The sequence below is a fragment of the Sorex araneus genome, chromosome 3 (genome assembly GCF_027595985.1).
Source record: "Sorex araneus isolate mSorAra2 chromosome 3, mSorAra2.pri, whole genome shotgun sequence".
NCBI classification, from domain to species: domain Eukaryota; kingdom Metazoa; phylum Chordata; class Mammalia; order Eulipotyphla; family Soricidae; genus Sorex; species Sorex araneus.
In genome coordinates this window covers 94,899,389-94,919,302 of record NC_073304.1, presented here as the reverse complement: position 1 = coordinate 94,919,302, position 19,914 = coordinate 94,899,389, and the positions used below count along the sequence as shown (strand labels likewise).

At 38.0% G+C, this 19,914-nt stretch overlaps 1 protein-coding gene across 8 annotated transcripts in view; it reads left to right on the top strand.

Annotated features, from left to right (window-relative positions):
* GABPB1 (GA binding protein transcription factor subunit beta 1) overlaps positions 1 to 19,914 on the top strand; it is a 59,564-nt gene that overhangs the window by 19,319 nt on the left and 20,331 nt on the right. For 6 of the 8 annotated variants that reach the window (XM_004611777.3, XM_055130623.1, XM_055130619.1 and 3 more), the window contains exons 2-6: positions 11,022 to 11,129; positions 14,776 to 14,943; positions 16,358 to 16,552; positions 18,318 to 18,465; positions 18,987 to 19,100. In XM_004611777.3, coding sequence (XP_004611834.1) covers positions 11,022 to 11,129; positions 14,776 to 14,943; positions 16,358 to 16,552; positions 18,318 to 18,465; positions 18,987 to 19,100 — 733 coding nt within the window. The remainder of the gene's footprint in view (positions 1 to 11,021; positions 11,130 to 14,775; positions 14,944 to 16,357; positions 16,553 to 18,317; positions 18,466 to 18,986; positions 19,101 to 19,914) is intronic. The other 2 variants (XM_055130621.1, XM_055130620.1) reach the window with 1 other exon arrangement.

Sequence of the window (19,914 nt, the reverse complement as noted above, 5' to 3'; positions counted from 1 at the left end):
GGATGAAATTGTGGTAAGGACTAAAAGTAAAATGGTATATGTTTAGAAAATATAAACAAATTTTTAGTAATATAAAAATACCTTATGTATTAAGTAACAGAAGGTGGACAGATCTAGTTCTGAGCCCTGAATGTTATATGGGGAAATAATTTTGGGAAAGAGACTCCCCCAAACCTTGGGCCTCACCCATGTAAAGCATGCACTCCTGAAATTTATCATTGGATCCTAGGGGTGGGGGGAGGGGAGTGATTCAAAGGGGCATAGCACATGTTTTGCTGCAGAGGCTCCAAGGCTGACCCCAGTACTGCATGATCCTCCGAGCACCACCAGGTGTGGCTCTCACTGCTGGGCAGAAGCAGCACTGTATTGCCAGAGCACCAGGCCTTCAAGCCCACCCAGCTATGCTGCTTATCTTGGAGTTGAACCATCCCAGCCCTGCCCACCCCATTCTTCACGAGGGAAAGTCTAAAGATATAAAGGAAAGGAGTATTATGGACCCCATGTACTCATTACCTAGCTTCAAAAACAACCTTAACTAATCTCAATTTTATATATATATATATATATATATATATATATATATATATATATATATCTTCCCAAGTATTTTAAAGCAAGTCCTGACTGTTTGGTTTGCCTTCTGTGGAAAATAATATGAAGACATCTCAAAATTTAAAAATAGATACAGTGATTCTACTTCTTGCTATCAAAACCAAGAACTCCAAAACATTTTGAAAGGATGAATGCACACCTATGATCTTTGTCATGCTTTTCATAATAGCAAGTATCTGGAAACAGCTGAAGTGTCCAGCATCAGATGAGTGACTAAAGATTGAGATATACAGACACAATGGGCTTCTACTAAGCTGTAAGGAAAAGTGAAATCTTGCCTTTTGCGGCAACTTGGATGGCACCAGAGGATGTTATGGTAAATGAATTCAGCAAGAAGCTTCATTGCCAGATGATCTCACTCTTGTTGCATATAAAGAAACAAAGGGAATGGACATGGCAAATTGAAAAAAGCCTTGGACTCGACAACAGAACTGAGGTTTTGGGTTTTGATAGGGAGAGGGAGAGGGGAGGGATGGGAACTGGGCCAGACAAGGACCACGGGGTAGCGTTTTGGCCTTTTGCTTATGATGGGGGCTATAGTGACTTTGTACATCTAAAACTCCTGTGAAAAATAAAGTTTTCAGATTGCCACTATTTTTTTTTTAAAGCAGCAATTCTGGTTTTGTTTTGTTTTTTTTTTTTTTTGCTTTTTGGGTCACACCTGGCAATGCACAGGGGTTACTCCTGGCTCTGCACTCAGGAATTACTCCTGGCCATGCTCAGGGGACCATATGGGATGCTGGGATTTGAACCCGGGTCGGCTGCGTGCAAGGCAAACGCCCTACCCACTGTGCTATCTCTCCAGCCCCAGCAATTCTGGGTTTTTAAGTAATCATATACACAAACACGTATACACCTTTCTAACAATTTAGTGTTACTGATGAAAGAGAACAAGATATTTGCACACCAGTGCCTGTTTGGTGATTGATATAATCTCACATAATCCTTAGGGCAGTCCTGAAGGATATATGTCATAGTAATGCTTTTCAATGGGTAATTATTACCTTTTCTGTAGACTTGTGACATTTGGACTCAGATGTGTTTTTCCTCATGTGTGATATTCTTTGTACTCTATCATGTTGCTATCCTAGTGTGGCTTATGTAATGCATATTTCAATATATAAGGAGCTGCCGGACCCTTTCCAAAATAGGCATAAAATATACAGATTGGACAAACTAAACCATTTGTTCAACACTAACAAGATTTTGAAACAAACAGAAAAATTCCAAGTATTTAGTCCATAAAAAATATTTTTCTCTTTAAAAATAGGTATTACCATATCCAGAAAAAAAGGGCTATTATGATTTTAGAAGATTATTAGGGAAGTTTAGTTTTATAGCAAATTGAAGGAAAAAAGCATTATTTTCCCCATGCACTGACTTCCCTGTACATGCTTAACTTCCCATTATTAATATTGTTACAGTTGATGAAATTACATTGACATACTCACCTAAAGTCTACAGTTTACATTTTGATTCATTCTTGGCCTTTTATATGTTGTGTTTGGACAAATATATAAAGATACGGCTGCATCATTATGGTATCATATGGAATATTTTTTGTTCTAAAAAATTATAAAACGTTCACACTTCTTTTCTTCTGATTGAAAGCCAAGCAGCCCACACATTGCATTTGGTTAAGTATTGCTTAGGTCTTACAAAAACTACAAGTTCTTTGGGGATAGGGAAATAAAGATTCTGCTTAATTTTAGATTCCAGCACATCATAAAATTCCTAGGGAACCACAGAAGAAACAAATAGGATATAGCCTCTAAATTAATAGAGGAAGTAGAATATTAGTTAAAAAGTCAAGAACGAACCTAAGTAGTGAGCATATGGAAAGGACACAATAAGACTAGGTTTAAGTCTGCATATATTGCAATTATAGGAAAAGATAATCAGTTCTGTTATCCTGTGACCATCAGCTTTTGTTTGAAATATTTTCCAACTAGTGTTCCAATTCTTGTCTCTCTTTATATGTTACCCATATTAATGTCATTTTAAAAAAATAAGTCATATATATTAGGTTTAGGTGACTGCCTTGCACATAGATAGATTGATCTCCGGTGCCTCATCATGGTTTCTTGGGCCCCACCAGGCCAGGGAGTAGCCCTGAGCACAGCAGGTTTTGGCCCCTAACCAATCTATGTAAACCGTGCCACGGCACTCCTGTTTAGAACATCCCAGCAGCTGCCAGTAAACACAATAAAATCTTCACTATTGCTTTTGCGAGCCTACATAAATAACAGCTCATTCATCTCTTTGTGATTGTTTTTCCTGCCATTTTTTTTCACTCTGGCACAGTTATCTGGTACTTGGTGTCCCATCTCCCTGCATTGTAATGAAAACTAGAAGTTTTATGAGTACAAGAAACTTATCTTTGGTGAATTTAAGCAAAAAGGGAATTTATTTCAGGAAGAAACTACTGTGTTGTACTCCACTGCTACTTTTAGCAGAATGAATAAAATGTGTGTCTCCTACTTTGTGTGTTTGTGTGTGTGTGTGTGTTCAAGCACACATCTGTTGGAGTAGTGGTCATATAATGCAGTAGTTGCAAGGGAAACTGGGAAGTCAAATCTTTCACTTCAGAAGTAGGTTTAGGTTTCTGTTTTCTTTTAAGATTCATAGAGCAGTATTTTTCAACTGGGAGAAGTGTGACCTCCTGTGAACCTCCAAGATTTCCAAAGGTTCCATAGCCCTGGTCCAGAGATGCCCAATTGAATCTCAAAATGGATTAGTGTCCTACAGAAATGTCTCTGGAATCAACCATTTACGATCTAGGATTCCAGAAGTGCGTGACTGTGGCACCCATAATACTCAAAATGAGCAATGGACAATAAATGATCTAGCATCTGCCCCTGGCAGGCCAGCCTGAATGGTGGTGGGAAAATTCAAGCAAAATATAATGCCCAAATATATATAGAGAGAGTATTGGGGAAATTGCCTGCCATGGAGGCAAAGTGAGGACTGGGATGGTAGGGGCGGATATACTGGGGACACTGGTGGTGGAAAGCGTGCACTGGTGGAGGGATGGGTGTTTGATCATTGTACAGCTGAATCTCGAATATGAAAGCTTTGTAACTATCTCATGGTGATTCAGTTAAAAAAAAAAACAGTAATGTGGAGTTTATGCCCAATTCAATCAGCTTAATCAATGGCTGGATAAATAGCAGTACTTCTATATTAAAAAAAAAAGATTCCATAGGTGAAAATTGCGTAAACTGGGGGGAGGTGGTCTATCTACAGCACGAGACTAGGGGTCCCAGTTGGTAGTATGCTGGGTGCAAAGGGAGAAAAGCAGGATTGGAAGGGTTCCATGTGTGAAAAATGGTCGAGAAACACCCATATAGAGGATAATTTTGTAGGCATTTATGAGGGTGCTCTGATGTTTATTAGTCAAGAGTGACATATTCATCAGGCGATTTTTCTCTGGAATCTTTCCTAACTTTTTTCTTTTCTTCATCTTTCTACTCATGTCATTTTCTCAGGAGCCTTTCTCAAGGAGCCTAGAGATAGCGTAGGAGGCAAGACACTTACATGTATGTATGTATGACCTGGTTTGCTATCCCTGGCATTGCATATGTTCTCCCAACACCAAGTGTCACTCTGTGTCACTCCTGAATATAAAGCCAGGAATATCCCCCCCTGTGAACCTAAGGCCTGAACACCCTCTCCTACCCCAACATGCCAAGAAAATGAGAAAAATCTCTATGAAGAATTTTTCAGAACTCTAAGTGGAAAAAAAGCAAAGTGTGTAACAGGATATATATCTTATTCTTTTGATGTAAGAAGTATATGGGATAAGAATCCCCATGCTGGTTTGTTTATGCCCCCTCAACCTCCCCTCCCACCCCCCAAACTAAAAAGAGAGACCAGAAAACAATAAAACTATTGTCCTGTCATGGGGGGAGGGTAGAAATGATATGAAGAAAACAGGGATGGAAAGTGAGATTTCTGTTAACTTTTTAATTCAGTTTTGACTTTCAAATTATGTATCTTACACATCCAGAAATTATAATCAAATGAAAGTTTTTAAAAATCATTACAGTTGTAAACATGTGAACAAATAAATATGTTTATCAAAAGTAGTTAAAAGCATGGAGAAAAACATTTCAGATAACTTGAGCTCAGACTAAGTCATAAATATGTCAAGGACAAAAAGAACTACAAAGAAATCTTAAACTTTGTGTTACTGTTGTGCCACTGGTAGTTTTATTTTGACACGTTTTGATATATAGCAGGATAAAACCAATAAATTCTATGCAATAAAAATACAAGTATAAGATCAGAGAAGTTAAGCAAAACATTTGGTAATGTTCAACTTGAATTAGAAAAATGTCAGTATAATTTTAAGAAATACATTCTTCCCAAACATATTTCAGTCTTGGCTCTGAATACTGAAAGGACTCCGAAACAGTGTTGCTTTGATAGATAAGAGTACTTCTACCACCCCAATTCAGTTTTTAAATACTTCAAATCCATGTCTCCTTAAAGAAATGACTGATTCTAAGTCTGGGACAGGGAATTTGGCCTTGGGAGATCTTATGCCACAAGCAAGAAAACTTTTAGAAACATAAAAACCAATCTTGAAGAGGGACTTGTTGGGCAAAGACAATTTGAATGTGGAGAGAGCAAGAGTAATTGATGGAAATAATATGTAACAATTAAAAATAAAACAAGTGGTGATGGCTTTTATACTTCTTTCTTACACCAAAAAGTATTAGCTTAGAAAATAGTTTTTTTTTTTTTTTTTTTTTTTGCGTTTTGAGTCACACCCGGCGATGCACAGGGGTTACTCCTGGCTCTGCACTCAGGAATTACTTCTGGCAGTGCTTGGGGGACCATATGGGATGTTGAGAATCGAACCCGGGTCAGCCGCATGCAAGGCAAATGATAACCTGCTGTACTATTGCTCCAGCCCCAGAAATAGTCTTTTTAAGGAGAAACTGAATTATAGTTAATAAGGAAAACAGATAAATAGAAGATTAACTACTATTTGCTATAACTTGTTACAAAATAATTCATTTGAGCCAAGTTATTAATGGATACAAAAGTGTTAGGCAAAAAGTCTTTTGGGAATTTTATATTCACATGATGCCAGAGTGATACATGCTTCAGATTTGCTAAGTGGTCTCCAAGTAAAATAATATAACAGCCTAATTATTACTATCACTAACAATGAAAATTTATTTACTTCCTGCTATGATTCAGTTTGTGGTACACGGTATCACTTATGAAATATTTTTTTCTAGAAATTGAAATTTGAATTTATTCAAATCTGATACTAACTTTGAGATTATAAGATAAATGGGAAATTAAAGAAATCAGTAGTACCTTGAGGAAGCAATCAGAAAAGCTCAGAATGTGAGGTGTACAACTGGCCATTTGGTATCTTCGAGGAGGAACGTGGCTGCAGTAAACAGGGAGATGGGAAAATGGGAAACTGTTCTATGGTAAAATTGATGTAGAAATACAAAAGCCAAATGTAGTGTCTTCTGTAAAGTACACCCGTTCTGCCCCCACCCCGTCAACAGACAAAACATTTTTATGGGTAGTTGAAGAAGAGTACTGGGATCAGAGACTACACAGGTAGGTAAGGCTCTTGCCTTGCACATAGTGACTCAGGTCCCATCCCTCACACTACATATGGTCCCCTGATCCCCACCAGAAGTGACCCCTGAGCACCGCAGGCTGTGACCCAAAATAAGTATAACAATTCACATAAAACCAACCAGTACTTTAATAGTTTTATAAACTTACCATGTCCAGTAGGTGCCTTTATAACAGCTGTGAGCTAGAATTATAAAAATTGAAACAAAATAGCTGTCTAAGCTTTAAAAAAACCCCAGTACTGCAAAAAAAAGAGAAAAACCATTAAAATATAGTAGTAATGACTGTTACCACTGGATGGAGCTCTTAGAATGTATTTTTGAGCAGAAGGTAACTGATTTCCCCCCATCCCTTTTAAATTTTTTTTTTGTAGCTTAGGTAACATGGGTACAATAGCATTGACTTTTATAATTTTAATCTACAAAATTACTTTTATAAGTTTTTTAATAAATTTTTATAATTTTTATAAATTTTATAAATTTTTATAAAATTTTATAATTTTAATCTACAAAATTACTTCACTTTTACTACCACTAGTATGTAAGACACTCTAAAAGAATATTGAATATGTTAGGGTAAAGGTGGTTTTGTTTTCTTCCTGATCTGGGTGGGGGGAATTAGTCTTCCATCATTTAATCGGCTGTAACATGCAGAGATCTTTGTCAGAATGAGAAATTTTCCTTTCCATTTCTATATTAAGAACTTTCCTCTAAGATCTTATTAAAATACATTTCAATTGGAGTTGAAAAATTCAGGTTGTGTGGTGCTGAAGAGAAATTTTTTTTTTAATTAAAAAATTTTTTTTCTCATTTTTATTTTATTTTTTAAATTAATTTATTTTTTAATTAGTGAGTCACAGTGAGGGTACAGTTACAGATTCACATATTTTTGTCCTTGTTTTTCCCTCATGCAATGTTTGAGAGCCCATCCCTCCACCAGTGTCCATTTTCCACCACCAATGAACCCAGTATCCCTTCCACCCCCTCAATCCCATCCCCCCCACCCCACCCCGCCTCTGTGGCGGGGCATCCCAATTTGATATCTCTCTTTCCTTTTGGGTGTTGTGGTTTGCAATAGGGATATTGAGTGGTCATCCTGTTCAGTGTCTAGTCTACTTTCAGCATGCATCTCCCTTCCCACACAGGATCTCCAATCACATTACTTGGTGTTCCCTTCTCTATCTGGGATGACTTTCCCCCAGTATGTGAGGCCCACTTCCAAGCTATGAAGCCAACCTACTGGTATTATATATACTACTATTCTTGGGTATTAGTCTCCTACTCTGTTCTATATTCCACAGATGAGTGTAATCTTTCTATGTCTGTCCCTTGAAGAGAAAATTCTTAAAAAATAAGTGTTTTTATTTAAATCCATTTGTAGGACTTAATGTGTAGATAACGATTGATTGAAGGCCTAACCTGGACCAATGATCTGTCCCTTTAGTCAGTTTGCTGTCTTGATAAAGTTGAGTTCCTTTAAGTTTAAATTAATCCTACTAAGATGTGTATAGTTTGCCTCATTGAGACAGTGAAATTGCTGTATGCTTGTATTTCATTATTTGGAGTTTCACTAGTTAACAAGAAGATTAGAGCACCTGATTTTGGTCTTACTTTATTTCATGTGTATTTCCTTCCATTGATTTTATTTTATGTTTGTTTTTTTGGGGGGGAGTAGGCTACACCTAGTGATACTTTGTGCTTAACTCCTGGCTCTGCACTTAGGAATCACTCTTGGTGGCGCTTGGTGGTAATGGTGGTGGGGCTCTGCTTGGGTTGCTGGGGATCGAACCCAGGTCGGCCACATGCAAGTCAAGCGCCCTGCCTATTGTAATGTCGCTTTGGCCCAGATTTTAAATCTTAATAGATTTATTGCTGCTCTCTGGGGCCAGGGGTCTCCTATGTGGTGCTCAGGAGGCCCAGGGGCTCTCCCCTCGATACTCCACTGACCAAGTGGGCTGCTTAGTGTGAGGACCTGAGGATGTGGTGCTACTCAGGCCCGTGGTGCTGGGGGTTACCTGGCTCGCCCTGGTGGTGCTTGGGGGTCCCAGGTCTGCACTAGCTGGTGCTTGGGGGACTGTGTAGCACTGGGGTTGAACTAGACTCAGCCACATGCAGCTCAATGGACCTTAACCCATGTACTGTCTCTGGCTCACTTTTTTTTTTTTAATTTAAATTTTATTGAATCACCATGTGGAGGGTTACATAGTTCTCAGGATTATGTCAGTTATACACTACTCAAACACCCTTCCCTTCACCAGTGCCCATATTCCATCACCAACCACCCCATTATACCTCCCGCCCCCTCCCGCCCCCCCAGTCCCCGCCCATGTAAGTGATAAGTTTCACTTCGTTTACGCTTTATCTTGATTACATTCCATGTTTCAACACATAACTCAACTATTGTTGCTAGGGTTTCCCCCCAAAAAAGAAAAGACAGTCCTACTGTCCAGGAAGCATTTGATGGCTCTCCATTGCTGAGAATGTAGAGATATTAAGTCCCGCTGTTTGTTACATAACTTTTCTATTTTTTTCCCCCCTCGTCCCGCGCCACCGAGTTCACGCCTGTTTAGTAATCACCACGCTGCCTGACAAAGGGGAAAAAAAACCGAAAAAGATGGTTATTTCTCATCATCAGCCGGCGTGGGGCTCTGGCTTAGTTGGTAGTCTGGTAGAATGTCTGCAAGCAGTTTCTGGAACCAAAAGTAATACGCTGGTATCGGCCCCGGCTCGAGATTCCACCAGTGTCCCGCTGTTCCAAGTACATAATAATTTATTCCCTTGTATCCCATTTCCACACCACCAGGTGTCAGCTTAATGGACATACTATGGTTAACGCCACGCCGCGTTTCTTCCCGAGAAAGAAGGATATTTCTTCTCAGCCGGCGTTCGGATATGGCTTAGTTCAGTCTATAGAGATGGCTACCACTTTGGTTGCCTTCAATATTTCAGCAAATATCTTATTATTCTTGTTAAGATTTCCCACCAAAGTCCGACCTGTTAAAAAGGAACCATTTCATGTTGGTGATGATTAAATGACATTAGGTTGCGCGGCCATGGCAGCGGCCTCGCGGTTTTGAATTTCTGTATAAAGTCCAGGGAAAGTACAGCCAGAAATTACACGTCGCTACAAACTTTAACCCTATTATGGTCCCCCCAAAGTCCAACCCGTTACAAAGGAACCATTTCATATTGCTGATGATTAGATGACATTAGGCCGCGCGGTTTTGGGTTTCTATATAAAGTCCAGGGAAAATTCTCCCTAAAATTCTATCGCTACAATCTTTTACCCTTCAACAAAAAACTCAGTACTGTTGTTTGGAGTTTCCCCCCCACGGTAAGCCCTGCTAAAAAGGAACATTTACACGTTGCTGACAATCAAGAGATATTAGGTCGCGCGACTGCTATCGCAGCCGCGCGGTTTTGGATTTCTATATGAAGTCCAGGGAAAATTCTTTTGGTAATTGCATCACTCGATGGTGGCGCCTGGGCCAGTAGCTTCGAGCACACAGTTTGGAGGCATTTTGGGGGCGCCGCTCGTGTCCAAAGTGGTTCAGTTGCTTCCGGGGTCGATTCTGGCTCACTTTTGTATGGGGGATGAGTGGAGTCCCCAGGAATGCTGGTGGTCACTTGGGGAGGCCATTCAGTGCCCAGATTGAACCTCGGGCCTTGCACATACTATGCTTGCTGCTCTTGAGTCCTTTGAACTGTCTCCCTTACTCCCTCTGTGTCTTTTTATTATAAGTACTTTGTATATGCAAGCAAAGGTAATATTGCCTATTAGAATGTTAAAAAGATTATATGCACTAATTATAGGAAGGAGAAAGGCATAACAATAATATAAGTTTATATGCATACATATATATATATATTTATATATTGGTTTTATATAAACCCCAGACCTAATACTTAGGGGCTGCTCCTGACTTTGTGCTTGGGGTTGGCCTGGTTGTGTTCAGGGACGAGGCATCATTAGCTTCCTACATGAAATGCTTGTACGCCAGCCCACTGGGCAATCTCTCTAGCCCAGTAAAATGCATATTTTAATACATAGATACTTGAGCAGACTACACTAAATGACTGAAGAGGTCATCAGATGGCTGCCATTCTATACATAGGATCACTGTGAATTTGATAGTTGTGAAAGCAGTTTTAATAGAGTATTGGTAATCTGGCTGCTGAAGCGGCATTGCCATTGGGTGACATGGTTTTCTAAAAATGTGGGCAACTCCTAGTAGAGTTACAAAACCCAAAAACAATAAATAGATAAATGGTATGGTTGCACTCTGGAAAATCTAGAATGTTACCTGTGCAAGAGTTGAAAATACTTATTTTTAGGTTCAGAACACATTTATTGTTGCCAAACAGAAGTTATCATAGCTTTCTCTCAATTTGCACCAATTAAATAGGACAATATTTTTTTCCTTATTTCTTTTTACTTCTGTGAAAACTAGATGTTTTAACTCCTCAGTGAAAACAGTTGGGTGAAAAAAAAATCTTTTAAGGGAATTGCATGTAGTTCTCTGATAAAAAAGTAAGAAATGTGACCAGTTTTAAGTTTTAGACAGTGTTCCTCTGTTACCTTTCAAACCTAATTTTATTTTCCTAAGTAAAAATTTCATGAGAAAGAATTTCTTTTTCTAATTTTCTAAAGTGATTTCAAATCTAAATCACTTTTGTATATTCTATAGTTTTATAATCTACCTCCATTTTAACAAATGGAGGTAGATTATAGACTATTATCAGTTGTTTCATAATTTATCAAATGGAGATGTTGATGTTAAAGCCGTCTGTTTTGTTTAGATGTCCCTGGTAGATTTGGGAAAGAAGCTTTTAGAAGCAGCGCGAGCAGGTCAAGATGATGAAGTTCGTATTTTGATGGCGAATGGAGCTCCCTTTACTACAGACTGGGTAAAGAATGACTTTAATACTGTAGTATTTTTCTTCTTATTCAATATTTCCAGGTAAAAATTTAGTCAATATTTAAAAAGTGATAGATAGCTTATTTCTGTAATTGTGTTTGCAACTTTAGTCATAGCTCTCTTTGCCGGGAAGTGATGGATATCATTTTCTTTGATGTCGAGCACTGCTATTTAAACTCAAAAGGGTTTTTCATACCTATGGAGTTTTGTAATGGAGGATGAAAGTGAAAGATAGCTGCTTGGTACTTACTATTCTTTAATATGGGTGTAATATATAATTCAGAAAATAATAAGATTGTGTTTAACATCACCACTGCTTCTAAGAAGAAACAGTTAGGATAACTGGGTAGTTTAGCTGCAGGTAAATATTTCCCATGGCTGCTGCTTTCCAGGATGAATGGGGTTACAGGACAGAGTTCCAGTAGCAGAAAGAACACCAGAAAGTTGAGTAATGACTAGGGTTGAAACCACTTACAACAGACTCTCAGTGCACAAGACTGAGAGCTACTAGTTCCTGGAACTAGAAGACCCATGAAGGTGCTTATGAGAAAATTTGACATATAACACAAATGTGTTGTGTGGAATTACAAATCCACAATGAGTTGGGAATAGGAATGAAATGAAGAGACAATGGAGAAGATTTTTCTCAGAGTGATAAAAAAAAAAATTGCAGTTCTTAGATTGAAATACCTCTGCAAATTCCCAGCAGGGTGATTAAAAACCCACCTCTAGAAACATCAGAGTGAAAGAATCGTGAGAATGATTATACAGACATTTTAGAGACATTTGATTACACCTAGTAACTTTTAAACATTTGTATACATTATGATGTGGTTGTTATTTTAAGAATATTCCCAAGAGAAACTCTTGTTCTGTACTTGAGATACTTTGTAAGACCATTTTTAGCAGCAGTATTACTTATGAGAACAAAAAACTGGGAACAGCCCAAATGCTCATCAGAGACAACCTACTGATGAAATTAATCATGGTTTATCTAGCCAGTGGGATATTATGGACAGAGACAATTGAGGTGGTGAATTAACAGTTAAGTCCAATAATGAGGCCTAATCTCATAACAGAATAACAGAGAAATAATATATGCAGAATGATTCTATTTGAATAGAACTGAAAACAGGAAAAAGCAAAGAATTTTGTTTAAGGATTGATGAGTAATTATTTTTTTAGAAAGCAGTAAAAACCTTCAGCAACATAAACCAGTGCTTATCACAGAATTGAAATTAACTATTTCCTCAGGTTGAGGGAAGGGTTTGTGACTAGGAAATGGCATATCTTGGAAGGTTTCTAAATTGCAGGCAGTGTGTTCATTTCTGGACTGAGATGGTGGTTTTAAGAGTGCCTGTTTTTTTTTTCTTCTAAGATACTATATTTAGGTATGTGTGTATTACATCTGTTAATGTGTATAAACACATTTTATTTTCTGTCTCCAACACAGAAGATAAGGTCTTTATAAGAAAAGAAAAACAACGTTAATCTAATTATCACATTCCATAGGATTACTAAATAGGCTACCATGATCCTTTATTAAACATTAAGGGCAATTATAGAAAAATAGAAGTTTAGAGAAAAGATTATTCAACATCTGTTTAAGCGATGGCACAAAACTTTTGTAGTAATACAATCATTATTCCTAGGGTAAGTGATTTTCAATTTTACTATGTAGCAAGACTAGCTTTGTATTCTAATTCATACTTACTGCATTACTTTCAGGCAGATTAGTAGTGACCACTGCCAGGTGAGGATAGTAATACTTCTCTGTTAGGAGAGTACATTACTTAATAAATACATAAAATTCTTAGAATGGTGCCTGCCATGAAAAATGTTTAAAGAAAACCTTAGTTGCATTCAGTAGCGGTTTTGCAAATTTTATGTTTTAGTGAACTATTTTGATTCTTTAGACCATCAGTGCCTTGATAATCAGAGCTGCAGGGACTTTCTATGCTTCTAAAACACATGACACAGTATAACTTAATTATAATTTCTCCCTGTTAAAGTTTTGCCTTTTAATAAAGGCTCTTCACTCACATTTTAGTGCTTCCCATTTGTTGTGTGAAGGTAGTTGTTAGTGCACTTGGAACCAACTTTAGAACTGGGCTCTGTTTAGGTTTTGTCCTGACTCACTGTTGCCAAGTACACCTGTGATCAGAATTTCCCCTTGAAAAATGATTATGTTTTAAAATAATCACTTGAGAGGCAGGTAGAGGAGCAAAAGGTAGGAGGCCTGGGTTTGACCCTCAGCACTGCGTTGGCACCCTGGGAGCACACTGGGAGCAGCCCATGGGCACCACTGCTGTCTGTGGCCCCGAACAAGAACAAAGCCAGGCTCATTTTCTTTTTAAAGTTCTACAAAGCAGTTTAATGTACTATGTACTACTATGTTTTTGATAGGAATTGCATAGATTAAAAATTTTCTGTGGTTGATTTGAGAAAAACATCCCATACTTCCTGAATTATCTCTTAATCTGATGAAGTTAATTTTATTTAGTGGTTTATTTGATAATAAAGATTTGGCATTATCCTAAGTGAAATAATTCATGCAGAGATAAATATGATATCTTACATGTGGGATCTAAAGGACATAGAAAGTCAAGTTCGTAGACTGAGAGAACAAGATTGATGATTGCCTGCGTGCGCAGAATGGTTGCAGAGGGCCAGGAAAGGTACAGAGTTGCAGTTAGGATACCAGTACGTCCTGGTGTTAATGTACAGCATGCTGGCGATGGTTAATAAGACGGTGTTCCATATTTGAAAGTTGTAAAGAGACTGAAACGTTCTTATATAAGGGTATAGGGTCCATGGCTCAGTGGTAGAGCACTTGCTTTGCATGTATGAGACTTGGGGTTCTGTGTCTGGCACCTCCTCCCCCAAACCCTGCAAAAAAGCTCTCATGATAGAATAAATAATGCCATAGAGTGTTACTAGGCTTTATGGTGACTATTTGCTATATAATATATATACACGTGTATATATATATATAATATGTTGAATATCTGAAATGAGTGCAATGTTGTATGTCAATTATAACTCAGTTTTTTTTTAAAAAATGCAACATTGTGGGCTGGAGAGCTAGTACAGTAGATAGGTGCTTACCTTGCAAGCGGCTGACCCAGCTTGTCTCCAGCGTCTATATGGTCCCCTAAGCACTACCAAGAGTAAGCCCTGTACATCACCAGGTGTGGTGGCCCCAAACCCAAAAATTAATCAAAATGGGGCCGGAGCGATAGCACAGCGGGTAGGGCGTTTGCCTTGCACGCGGCCGACCCGGGTTCGATCCCCGCCTCCCATATGGTCCCCCAAGCACCGCCAGGAGTAATTCCTGAGTGCAAAGCCAGGAGTAACCCCTGAGCATCGCTGGGTGTGACCCAAAAAGCAAAAAAAAAAAAAAAATTAATCAAAATACAACTTTGAAAGTAGTGGCTGGGTTTGTAGCTGAGTGTACTTGTCTGGTTACTGTGTAGAAAGAAAATATAATCTATATAAACAAAATAATTACATAGGTAATAATAGAAATATCTAAAATGGCTATAAATATGAATTTTCTTCTCTCTCTCCCTTCTTCTCCCCCCCCACCCCTTTCTCTCCCCTCTCCTATCTTCTCTCTCCCTTTTGTGGTCCAGCTGGGAACTTCTCCACTTCATCTCGCAGCACAGTACGGACATTATTCCACCACAGAAGTACTTCTCCGAGCTGGTGTAAGTAGGGATGCCAGAACCAAGGTGGACCGAACGCCATTGCATATGGCGGCTTCTGAGGGCCATGCCAGCATAGTAGAAGTATTGCTTAAGGTATGTGTTTTCCTCTTTAAAGTTGACCTTCAAGTAAGAGGGGAAAAGGGATGAGTTTTATTGAATTGCGTCTTAGTATTTTGCCTATGTTATATCATTTTTGTGAGTACAAGCCAGTCCAGTAAAAGTTATTGTATAGTTTTCCTTTGTAAAGTTAAAAAATCCAGGAAAGTTCTTTGTGAAATCAAACAACTGGCTTTTAAACTTTCATCTTCCCTTTGGTGAGTGACCACAACTTTGTCTTGCTTAAACTTGTTTTGCTCGTGGCTTTGATGATTGACAGACAAGCACTAGTAATACGGATTTTCGTTAGTCATCTAAATGCTAAAGAGTGATGTGAAAAAATTCTGAGACAGTGATCATTTTAGATAATCTCAATTGTTTTTGTTCTGGACTCTTCCTACATACAGCCTCTCCAGAAGAAATACAATGTAACTCCCATTGTGGCTACTTTGTGGCTACATCTAGAAAATTACTAGATTTTTCTGCTAGCTATATTCAAAAAGTTAATGTTAATATTTTATTTCAACTAGTATGTACAAAATATGGTTAGTTCAATGTAGAGTCAGTATAAATATAAATTGACATCCTTTGTATATGTGTTGTCTTTAAACTGGTGTGTCATACATACAGAACATTTCTATTTTGGTACTTAATAGCCAACTATATTTCTAGATAGCTTTATTTTAATTCTTTGTACTATGCTGGTTTTTAAAACAAAGGCTATTTTGTATAAATAGGGAGTTAGAGGAACAGTTTCTGTGTGGAATTAAAGGATGTTGCAGGAATACCTATAGTTTCTGTTATCTCTAATACTATTCTAGCCATTCTAGTCATAATAATCTAGTGATATGACTGGAAACATAATGTAGTTGCAGGGTCCAGGGAGGGAGATGACTCAAACGGGGGGCAGGGGGATGTGTGTGTATGTGCATGTGTGTCTCAGAGGCCAGGGAGGGAGATGACTCAAAGGGGTGTGTGTGAGTTATGTTGTGTGTGTATCAGGGGCCAGGGAGGGGGAGGACTCAAAGGGTGTGTGTGTGTGTGTGTGTGTGTGTGTGTGTGTGTGTGTGTGTGTGTGTGTGTGTGTGTGTGTGTGTGTGTGTGTGTGTGTGTGTGTGTGTGTGTGTGTGTCAGGGGCCAGGGAGGGAGATGACTCAAAGGGGTGTGGGTGGGTGGGTGTGAATTGTTCCAGTGTTTAGAAGGAAATTAATTAGGAATTCATTACAATTGATTACAATTGAGAATTGGTTATGTGACAGATGGGTTCTGATTCCTGGAATAGATTTTCTAACCCCTGAAAATTAGAGTTGATCATGTTAGTAGCAAATTCTTGCTTTAGAGCTTAGTGGCTTTTTTCCTATCTTTATAATTTGTATTTTAGAAAGGCTCTTATTTTCAATTATTTTCATAGCATGGTGCTGATGTGAATGCAAAGGACATGTTAAAGATGACAGCTCTACACTGGGCCACAGAGCATAATCATCAGGAGGTGGTGGAACTTTTGATCAAATATGGTGCTGATGTACACACGCAAAGTAAATTTTGTAAAACTGCATTTGACATTTCAATAGACAATGGGAATGAAGATTTAGCAGAGATATTACAGGTAATGTTTGGCTCTTAATTTAAGACAATAAAATAGTCTGTCATGTGGATGGTTTAAACTTATTTGTAGCTTTTCATTTTAGACTTGGTTAATTTGGATATGCCTTTTCTTCTTTCATTTTTTTATTTATTGCTATTTATTTTCCCGTTTATAAGATCAGTCTTTGCTTACAATATTAGAAGATTAGAAAGGTGATTATTTTGTGCTTTCAAGTTCATGAATTATTTTATTCTATTATTTTTATGTCACTGAATCCATATGATTTTCAGTCTGTTGTACTTCCGCTGGAAATTCCTTTCAGCTACCTATTAACAACACTTAGTAGTTTGATGACTTCTTTAATTTTCCACTGTAAAAATCTGTGAGCATAGTTATTTATGGTTTTTGGCCAAGTTTTTCTAAACATCGGTATTATTCTCTTCTTCAGACAGTATTGATATAAATTAACATTTTTCCTCCTGCCTCTTCTTGTTTATATCTTTAACTTCTTTCCAGTCAACTCTCTCGGACTGTTTGACTGTTGAACTTTTAGCTAGGTATTGAAAGATGTTGTACGTGCAAGAAAATGAATTTTGCAATGTCTCTTCCGTGTCTTTCAATTCTAGTAGTCCAGTTTGGGGCTAGGGTTGAAGATGGAGAAGAGTTAATTGAGAATGACATGTTTTTTATTTACATGCTTTATTTCTTATTTATTATAGTTTAGATAGCATGTTTACATAGTGTTACTTTTTGTGGTTTTGATGTACAATTTCTGTAAATCAGAGTGCCACACCAAAGTGCCCTGGGTCCTCCACCACTGTGCTTATGTTAAGGACATGCTTCTTTTTTTTTTTAATTTTAAATTTTATTTTATTGAGTCACCATGAGATACAGTTACAAGTTTTCATGTTTGAGTAACAATCATACAATATTCAAATAGCCATCCCTCCAACAGTGCACATTCCCTACCACCAATCTTCCCAGTAAACCCCCCTTTTCCACCCTTTCCCTGCCTCCCTGGCAGACAATTTCCCACATACTCTCTCTCTCTACTTTTGGGCATTATGGTTTGCAACACAGGTACTGAGAGGCCATCACTTTTGGTCCTTTATCTACTTTCAGCACACATCTCCCATCCAGACCGATCCTTCCAACCATCCTTTCCCTTCTCTATTCCAGCTGTATCATTGTATCACTGTCATCCCGTTTTTCTCGATTTACTCAAGCAGGCACCAGTAAAATCTCTATTACACTCATCCCTGAGATTTTAGTAGCCTCTCATTACTTGTCATTCCCAACAATTGGAAGCTCTTTCAGGGTCAGGGGAATGAGACTTATTGTTACTGTTTTTGGCATATCGAATACGCCATGGGTAGCTTGCCAGGCTCTGCCATGCCAGCGGGATACTCTTGGTAGCTTGAAGGACATGCTTCTTACAGGAAGTGCTATGTTACATATTAAATAATTTGACTTAAATTATTTAATTTTTATGGTCTCAGGGCAGGAGAATGTCTTTTGATTTATGCTATAAAAAATTCATGTACCCATTTCTCCTCTTGGGATTTTGCTGCCCTTATTTTGTTTCCCTTATAGGGAAATTTTAATATAAATTCTTACCTGTGATTTACTACTGTGATTTACATACCTGTGATTTATGTATTTTCAGTAGACCATCAGTAAAGATGTCTGAATTAGATTATGTCCCCTAGTATTTGTGTTTTTGACTGCCGTAAGAGGCCCTGCTCTATGTTTCTATATAATTCTGAAAACATGATTTGCTCCCTAGATTGCTATGCAGAACCAAATCAACACAAACCCAGAGAGTCCTGACACTGTGACGATACATGCAGCAACACCACAGTTTATCATTGGACCTGGAGGGGTGGTGAACCTAACAGGTCTGGTATCTTCAGAAAATTCATCCAAGGCCACAGGTATTGAGATGCATATAGGATAGCTATTGGGATTTTATGCTTTGGTAGTATTCAACCTTTTAAGAAAGGACTCGTGGAGAATGAGGGTAAGATTTTTTTTATCTGTCACCTTGGTTTTCTTTAGTGTAATTGACGGGGAAACATTGTAATAATGAGACAAAATATAAAAGGCGATATTGCCTAATAAATTGGCAATGTTGTCTTTCAGAAATCAAATTTTTCCCAAAAGAAATTTTATTCAGACATCATGTTAGAATTGAATGAAGCAGGGCAGGAGCACCTGTATATGGTTAGGGCACTTGCCTTGCACATGGCTGGTTCAGTTAGATTTTCTGGAACCCTTGGTCCCCTGAGCCTTCCAGGAATGATCCTGAGTTGAGAGCCAGGAGTAAGACTTGAATAAAACTGGGTATTGTCTCAAAAAGGAAAAAAAAAAAAATGAATAAAGCAAATAGAATAGCAGAGCAGTGCATTAAATTAAGGTCATCAAAAATTCTGATCATTTTTCTCTTTTCTTACAGATGAAACAGGTGTGTCTGCTGTTCAGTTCGGAAACTCTTCTACGTCAGTATTAGCTACATTAGCTGCCTTAGCGGAAGCGTCTGCTCCCTTATCCAATTCTTCAGAAACCCCAGGTTAGAAAAATACTCCAGAAATATGTCTTAAAAGTAAGAGATTCAAGTGTTGACAAAGGCCAGGAAGGTGATATAAAAGGCAAAGTGCTGGGTGGGGTTCCGGGCATCGAGGCAAGTAGGCAGGAGTGGGGTTTCTGTGACTCAATGCTGCCAGAGTCCAATTTCCCCCCCTGAGCTTGTTGAATATTTTGAATATTTTGGTTTTGATAGAGTATCTTTAAAAACTCAGATTTAATTTAAAGTTAAGCATGTGGGGTGTAGGCTATAGCACAGTGGAAGAGCATTTGCATTGCGTGTATGAGGCCCTGGGTTCGATCCCTGGCGCTGCAAAAAGTCAAAGTGAACTTATGTGGTTCACAGAGAACACGTCTGTGTCCCCAGTTTCACATTTGTTATCTGGCTTTTTGTAAAAGTAAGGAAAATGATCCATTTCTGTATCTCTCCATTCATATTCATATATTTAGGGTTCTGTTTTTGATCAGCTCTATTAGCGATAGATACAGTGTTAACAGATTAGATATCAGCATAAGCATTAAAGGATCACTTAGTGATAAATGATGACAAGCTGTTCTAGGTGAGTCTTCCCTTTATATTTTTATTAACTCTTGCTGTAATTATTATATAAGTAGAATATCTTTTTAATTAGGAAATTAAAAATAAATCCACAAAAATATTCCTAATGCAGTATCAGCCTTTTGGACCAATATTTCTAAAAGAAATGACTAGTTTTTTGTCATTACTAGTTATTTTTCTAATTGTGATCCCATTATAGTAACAAAAGTAATCTATTGACTACTCATACATTGCAGTAATC